Source organism: Strix aluco, chromosome 5 (genome assembly GCF_031877795.1).
Source record: "Strix aluco isolate bStrAlu1 chromosome 5, bStrAlu1.hap1, whole genome shotgun sequence".
Lineage (NCBI taxonomy): Eukaryota > Metazoa > Chordata > Aves > Strigiformes > Strigidae > Strix > Strix aluco.
In genome coordinates this window covers 31251026-31259013 of record NC_133935.1, presented here as the reverse complement: position 1 = coordinate 31259013, position 7988 = coordinate 31251026, and the positions used below count along the sequence as shown (strand labels likewise).

At 51.3% G+C, this 7988-nt stretch overlaps 1 protein-coding gene across 3 annotated transcripts; it reads right to left on the bottom strand.

Annotated features, from left to right (window-relative positions):
• Nucleotides 1–3853: 3853 nt before the first annotated feature.
• Nucleotides 3854–7225, bottom strand: ATF4 (activating transcription factor 4). 3 transcript variants are annotated; one of them, XM_074826697.1, is made up of 4 exons: nucleotides 7068–7225; nucleotides 6774–6928; nucleotides 5316–5630; nucleotides 3854–4788 (listed from the first exon to the last, which is right to left on the bottom strand). In XM_074826697.1, the coding sequence occupies exons 3-4, from the start codon at nucleotides 5530–5532 to the stop codon at nucleotides 3938–3940; spliced, it is 1068 nt and encodes a 355-aa protein (XP_074682798.1). In that variant the 5' UTR covers nucleotides 5533–5630; nucleotides 6774–6928; nucleotides 7068–7225; the 3' UTR covers nucleotides 3854–3937. The 3 variants fall into 3 exon arrangements, with proteins under 3 accessions (XP_074682798.1, XP_074682799.1, XP_074682797.1); XM_074826698.1 differs by having other exon boundaries at nucleotides 7072–7225; XM_074826696.1 differs by lacking the exon at nucleotides 7068–7225 and having other exon boundaries at nucleotides 6774–7049.
• Nucleotides 7226–7988: the final 763 nt, after the last annotated feature.

Genomic DNA, 7988 nt, shown 5'->3' with positions numbered 1-7988 from the left:
CATCTGCTTCTCCACACAGACCTGAGAAGAAGGTGGTGGTTTCCTCTTTTCATTTGCAAAGAGAAGTGCAAGCACCTGGGTCTCTCTAAAGGCAGGGCAAAGAGGAAGGTAGTTACAAATATTGTGATAACAACAGAAACAAGCTTGTGAGAAGAGGCCGTATGTTGTCGGAGCAGCTTTGCGAGCAGTGAACCACCAGGGGTTGTTTGTTTGGTTGTGTGGGGGAATATTGGATTCTGGTTTACCACATAGTACAAAATCAGCTAAGGGATTGGCAGTCTGAAGGTCAGGCACGCTGTGCCTGTGAAGTCCATTTCACTGCCCCCAATTCAGGGGAAAAATAACCAAAACAGAAATCCCATCAGCCTGTGCCAACTTCAGGTTCAAATAGCTTTTATATAACATAGATTTGGGGAATTCTGCTGTTTCCAAGTATGTGGAAAAGCTGGGCTCCTCCGGGGGTAGGTAAAGCCTGCATTTCATGCACTACAATCTATTTCTGGACATGGCATCATGCTGTATGCTAGCTGCAAGGATTTGATTGAAGCACATTTGTTCTGAGAGCCTGTAAGAAAAAGAAGACAGCTCCTGCAGTGTGCAAAATGTAAAATCAGTCACCAGACAGGAGGTTATCAGGCGTTTTCTCCCACGGGCTGGAGTTTGTTAAGTGACGGTGTCCTTGGTGTTCCTTGCTTCCTGTGGCAGGCTGGAGAAGCTGCTGGGTTGCAGAGCCAAGTGGCATGATGCTGGCTGTGCCTAACACAAGCCTGGAGGAGATGTCTAGATGAAAAACGCAGAGGAAGAATCAGCCCTAATCTCTAGCCAGTGTAAAATCTTAACTAAGTTACTAAGTATAGAAACACGGCATCATTTCAGCAGGCATTGCATAAGATTGCCATATTGGCTGCCTCTGCAAAGCTGCAAGCTCAGAGCTTGGTAATGACACCAACTGCTCTTTAAGGGCAGGTTTCTGGTTCTTCTGCAAGGACTCCTATAAAACACAGACATGGATACAGGGCAGAGAGCAAAACAGCATGGGTGCATCATGCATTCCAAGTCTCCTGTTCCAGCTCTGATCTTCCTTCCCTGGAGTGAGTGTAATTTGGTAAATTGGACTACGTACTTTCTGGAGGGCTATAGAAACCAGAATCATGTATTTACTGACCAGCACAGATACCGCCTCATCTGCCAGCAGAGTTTGGACTCAAAGAAAAATTTATTTTAGTCAAGGGTGGCTCACAGACAGCCCTGCCATGGGGTGGGGGATAAATGTGCTGACAATCTTTCCGGGCTTCGGGTGAGCTGACCAAGGGCTGCAAAATGCCCCCGCTGCCCTTGAAGCCCGGGCTGCTGGCGACTTTAATCAGCAGTTGCAATGACTCTAAGGGAAATAGAGGTGGTTGCCCTGCGGTTGGAAAGGGGGCTAAGTTTGGGGAGGAGAGGAGGGTTTTGCCCTGCACTGAGAAGCCACTTGCTCATGCACTCATACCAATTACCATGTTTTCTGTGGCTCAGCTGACACCAAGCACATTGACACCTCAGGTGCAGATTTGGCCCATCAAGGGAAAGACTGTCCTGCTCATTGGGCTTTCCTGCCTCTATCCCTGTGCCCAGCCTGACAGTCCAGCTGATCTGAAGGAAACCTATTAGGTTGCTCTACCTCCAAAAACAGAACAGTCCCTTGTCCCTGCATGAAGTCATCAGTAAGCGCTGGAGAACAAAGCACTTAAAGCAGGACCTCGATGTGCCTTGCCAGTTTACAGTGCGTCCCATTTATACAGTGCATAGTAGTCATAGCGCTCGCCCAGGGGAGGTGACTGATGGGGCAGACACTCCTATGAAGGTGAGGATTCTGGGCTGAGACTACTCAAACAACAGGGAACTGACTGCCTCGTGAAACCCAAGGTAAGGGTCTTAGTTATCCACACCACTTTCAGCGTGGCATGAGTCCTAACTCCCGACAGGGAGTCTTTTCACTGTGATTTAAATAGCATCCATGTCACCCAGGCACCAGCTGTAAGCCTAGACAGGTCAAGTCACCACCAAGGCCTGGCCTGCTCAGACCTCCCTACCAGCAAGCAGCTGCCTGCTGCCAGCAGTTACCTACTTCATCTGCCCGCCAGAGGAGCCTTCACACAGCAGGTTCCCAGAGCCCACGGCTGCCATCCCGTATCACACATCAGCTAATGGCAACAAATAGGGCTGGAGACTGCAGCCCCAACTTGAGGACATAAAGAGCTTGAGTGTGTCAGAAACCAGGGCTCCCACGAGGCTGCCACTGGACAAATGATTTTCTAATACCTTTAGGGACCTTTTCCCTCCTCATTCCAGTGCTGGGCTCCCTCCAGCCCCACTCCAGGTTGGTCCCAAAGCCACTGCACTGCGTGTGTGCACCAGCCAGGCTGGGATGTGCAGGCTTACTGGGTCGTGTCAGTGCAAGTGAGAAGGAAGCTTAACTCCTCAGGCAAGGATGTGCACGTCCACGTGCCAAAGCTGGCTCTGGCAGGCTAAACAGGGATTAGGTGCTGCTAAATCTGGGTATCAGTGGCCAGAAAAAAAACCCAACAAAACCAAAAATCCCGCACACAAGATTATTAAAAATGGCATATCCCAAATCCTGACGCTTCTAGTAGCGGAGTATGGTCATGCTGGATGTGGACCTTCACCAATGTGCAGAACCTCACAGAACTAGAACCAACCACAGAAAAAAATTTAGACTATAAACTTACCCACTAACAGGACACTAATATCTACAGGCAGAAACCACCCTAAAACCCTGCAACACAGGTGCCTTCCTGTCATCTTTGCAGTGTATGGTAGACAGACACCACCACAGCAGGGTTGTGTTTTTCTTTTCACCCATTCTTTCTTTTCCATTGCCATGCTCCAGCACCAGAGCACTAACTTGCCTACCACAGGCCCGCTGAGCAACACAAACCCCAGGAGCCAGGCTGCAGCTCTGTCAACAACTCCTGCCTGTATCCCCAGTGCACACACGCTGCTCCAGCACACCAGCACCTTCTCTGCACCAGCTGCTTGACTGAGTCAGTAGAGCTGAAGTAGCCTTATGGACCAACTCATCTGTTCCCTTGGTAGAAGCTGCATTTATGTTTACACCTTAAAATTTGACTCTTCACTGGCTGTCTCAAGAAGCCTCCGTGTCTTTCACGCTTTGGTACACAAATGTCTGACATCATTAAGAGCAACCCCACCCATTTGGCCCAGTTCCCATACCAGTGAGGGCAGCCCCTACCCCAAACCCCACCAGCTTGGGCCAGGAAGCACACCCCCTGCTCGTGTTTTGGACATTTGACAACTACCAAAGAGCAACCAAAACTGACAGTTCAACACTGCCATTACTTGCTCTGGACTGGTCTCCTAGCAAGCTGCTCATTTCTTAAAACTCACGTTCACAACTTTCATGTTTTGCACCTTGGACCATCCAACCTCCTTCAGAATGTTCAGGTCTGCCAAATCTGAAAACAAAACCCTCCCACCAGAGTCTTTTCTTGACCTTATGTATCTAGTCTTCTATCAATTAAATTCTTCCAATGGAATTGTGCCTTTGCCACTGAAAAACCTGTGCCCCCCCCCGCCCCGTATTAGCTCTCTTTACAGTTACCCCATGTATGTAGTGCAGCGGGTGACCAGCCACTCCAGCATTAAGCAGCTTCAAAGCCCTTTGTGGACTTGCACTGCAAGCCCTGCCCTGCAGAACAAGCGGCACAGGATGGGGTGTTACACCATGCACTCTGAAGCACACCCAATACCTTGGTGTTTGTGTTCACAGCGAGGTGTGGTGCAAGTTAGGCTTTTTTACAGGTACCCAGTAATCTCACAGCAGAGTTGCAAGTTTACTATAAAATAATTTATTAGACAGCAATACACAGCTTCCGCAGCAAGCTTATATACATGCACATAAAAACTGCTGACTACCCTACTCAGGGACTCTAGCTCTCTTGCCCTTGGCCTTGCGGACCTCTTCAATCAGATCTTTTAAGTACTGAATTTCCTTACTAAGGGAATCTGCTTTCTCCTTCAGGGCCTGGTTTTTCTGCTCTAACTCTCTGCACTCCCCAGACAATGCCTCCTGTTCCGCCCTCTTCTTCTGCCGGTAACGTGTGGCAGCCGTCTTATTCTGCTCCATCTTTTTCAATTTTTTATCTATTTTCTTTTCTCCTTTCATCTTTGCTGACCCTGCCTTCTCTGCAGGATGATCATATGGTTTGGACCGCACAGAGCTACAGTTGGCATCTGTAGGGAACTGGTTGTCATTGGTGGATCCAACTGAATTGGTAGGACTATGCTGGGGTGTTCCAAGGTAGGAGTCTGGGCTCATGCATATTCCACTATCATCAGAATGGTTCTCCTCCTCTTTCTCAGACTTGGCGATCACTACCACAAAGGTGGGGCCCTCCTGTTTTCTTTCTCCTTCCAGAACATCCACTTCACTACCTAGTTCTAAACTAAATGAATGGTCTGGAGTGGAAGTCAGAGACCCTGGGGAAAGGGGAAAAGACCAAAGGGAAGCCAGTGGGGCCATTGGATCTGCTCCAATTGGAGATTCGGGGAGATGGGTGATTAGGTCAGTTATCAGTGGAGGTTCTTTGTTGTGAAATTCCTGGATGGTAGAGTTAAATAGGAGATCACACGTGTCTTCCAACGTGGCCATCAGCTCGTCTGGTGAGACGGTGGCTTCCAGATGTTCCATACCTAACAGGGCATCAAAGTCAAATTCCTTCAGATCCATCTTCTCCACCATCCACTCCATGCCAGAGAAGGCATCCTCTATGCAATAAGAAAATGACCATTTCAGTAAACCAGCAACCAATGCAACTCAAGCTTCTGAAAACAATCTAGAATATGATCTTTTAACATCCTATCTCTTATATTGGTACAAAAACCATCAGCAAAAGAAATCCCCTGCCACTCAGCTGCAGAAGACTACAGGGTACTATGCAAGCAGTCAGCTGTCCAGACATTCCATCCCTCTTACTCCACCACTAGAATTCATGGCCATTTGAAACATACAGGCAGGCTTGTTTCTTGTGACCTCTGCCAGGGAATAGTACCATAACAGCTGGTATGTTATTAAAAGAACACAGAAGTGTCACTTTACCATACGCCTGTCCAGTAACCAGCAATTCTGTATTGTGTAAGAGATGTACTACAAACGCTTTCCAAGCAGAGGTATGCATGTGAGGTTGCCCTTCAGATTTATGAAAACCTAGCAATTTAATGTTTTAATCAGAAGGTTACTAAATGTATTATGTGCCATTAATTGACACATTTTATGCAAATAAGTAATACCTTACCCTGGCTGCTATCTATGGTGTTGCCTAAACTGTCCACAGCAAGCCAATTGGAGGAGACTGCCTTAGCCTTGTCGCTGGAGAACCCATGCGAACTGAGGGGCTTGGCCACCTCCAGGTAGTCATCTAGGAGTCCCAGACTTTCCTCAGCCACCGAACACGGCTGGCTGAAGGGGGATAATGAATCCCCCAACAGCATCTCGTTGTTCAAGAGGCTCATCTTCGTCAGTTTTTAACGCTTTGATGTCGAAGGATGTAGACAAGTAGAGGGTCTTTTTGTCGACTACAGCAATGCTGCTGTGCAGTGCCTTGAAAAACCTGCAAATAAAACTTTAATTCATCAGTACTCGTTCAACAGCTTTTTAAAAGCAATACCACTTCAGGAAGCATTGTGGCACTCTGTAGACTCGTACGACTTCTCCGTGCCGTTTGCCTGCAACACATCTTTGCGCTTTAATTCCTTGCTCCAGGCTCGCCAGCGGCAGCCGCAGGCTCCAGGTGCGAGTCTCCCGCCGAGGGCCGCTGCTTCCTCATGCCCAAAGATGGGCACGGCGGCCGCCGGCCCCACCCACCCGCTGCCGTGACTCACACCCACGCCAGCAGCCGCAGCCATTTCGTGATCCTGCCGCGTCTCTCTCCCCACCCCGGCAGCGGCCGCCATTTTGTAGCTTGCCACGTTTCCACCGGGGCTCCAGCACCGGGCGGCTCAGGCTGCCGCCGAGGCTTTGCAGGGCGGAGGCGCGCTAAACACCGCACATCGGTGATAGAGACGAGGTGGAAAAGGACAACAGACCTCTGAAATGAGTTGACTTACAAATGGGGGCGTTTGGGTAAGAAACCGAACAGAGTGTCACACGCAACACGTTTTACTAGAGTTTCCTGAAGGTTATGAAACCCCCTCCAGATCATCAGGGCAGGCTTAACGCTACAGTATTAAAGAATTACAGTACCACTGCCAGCTTATGAACAGTCCCCGCTTATCTACTCGGGACGATATACCAAACGGTACTCTTACTTTCAGAACCCCTATGCCTCCAATGCCCCCTTTTGGGTCAGCTACAAAAGCATTCACCCCGAGGGGTCAAGAACATTCCCCCCCCACCCCCCCGAAGGAATGTACTAATCTTACTCCCCTCAAAATCCCACAGTATGGGAAAATACCAAGTTTTGGGTATCTGACTTTTCTCGAACGCTGTAAGACACAGAAATTTCTCGGTATTTCTTCTGAAATGGCATTTCCTGCCATTTCTGACACCCGCCGCCCCGGGGAGGTTGAGCCACACAAGGATCCCACCCCTTCCCCCCCCTCCATTCTTATTACCCAGGTACTTTTTTCCCGAGAGATACCATCCACTACCGTGAGGGTGATAAACCCGCCCCCGAAGCCCATTTAAAGGGTAAAAGAGAGCGACTACTAACACACAGGAGAGGGAATACTCATCCCTCACACACGATACTCACGCCATGGTTGCAGGTGCCGGGGATGTGCTGAGGCCGCCGCCGCTGCTGCTGCGCCTGCTGCACTGGCCGATGCCGCCGCTGGCCCCGCCGCCCTTAAAGAGCCATGGCGGCCAGGGGAGGGGAGGCTGCTCCGGTCCGCGCCGCGCGGGAAGGTGCTGCGCACAGACACAAACACCAATACTCTCTCAGCAACAGACACACAATGGGGTGACGCCTCCCGCGCGCCGCCTTTTATAGGAGCCGCCTTAAGCCAAACAAGATCCGGCTGTGAGGTGTCCTTCCGCCACACGTCACCTGCCTCTCGCAGCGCCCGCCGGCCTGTAGCTTATCTTTCAGTGCTTCTCTCCTGCCATTCTGCCACGGTTTAAACGCAGGAACCATCGACAAAAGCTACCCTGCCAGGATGGAGCAGCAGCCGAGGGACTATATGGTGTATATCCGCGCCAGCCACCTCCCTCCAAGGAGAGGCGCGTCACGTGATCGGAGCGGCTGAGGACGCTCCCTTCCGCGGGGAGCGGGGGGGGTTCAACCGCCAACAAAGCCGGGCGCTCGCATAGGCGGCAGCACGTAGATCGCCACGTGGGAAGCGGGCGCTCATTGGCTAGAGGCGAGCCGCTCACGTGCGCTGTGGGCTGTCATTGGCCAGGGCCCGAAGGAGGCCAGATGCTGAGGGGAGGGGGAGGGGGGCGAGAAGATGCACCTGGGCAGAGAAATGGCGCCTGGGCGGGGGGGGGGGGGGGGGGAGAAGGCGCTGCGCCAGCATCGCAACTCTGCGCCTTCACTAACCTGTCCCTCTCGAAGAAGCGAGTGTTCCCCCTTTAATTTCCAACGGCCCCCTTTGTTCTCTACACAAAGACCTGCTGAGGTCAGGCCGGAGCTGGCAGCTGCTGCTGAGGCCAAGGGGCTGGCATGGCTCCCTTGCAGCACTGAGGTGGCGGGCCACCATGGCCTCCTGCTCTCTCAGATAACGTGTCAGCCCAGAGCAGCTTCGCCTTCCCTCCCTGCCTGCCCCACACATGCAGAGCTCAGATTATGTCTGCTTCGGGGCACGGGCTGTGTGTTTGTGTGCACGAGGACATCTCTGAGCTGAGCCTGCCGGCTTCACAGCAGCCATGGTGAGGTATCGACCTGCGGTGGTTCATGCAGAGTTTCACTGGAGAGCTGTGCTGCTGAGCAGCCGAGAGCATGAGTCTAATTAGTGCCTTCAACCTATGC

Bases quoted from the DNA above. Each gene is read 5' to 3' on its own strand.
- ATF4 (XM_074826697.1), bottom strand. From the start codon at position 5,532: ATGAGCCTCTTGAACAACGAGATGCTGTTGGGGGATTCATTATCCCCC. The intron at 4,789-5,315 runs GTAAGGTATTAC...CTTATTGCATAG, and splicing joins CACCATAGATAGCAGCCAGG to AGGATGCCTTCTCTGGCATG.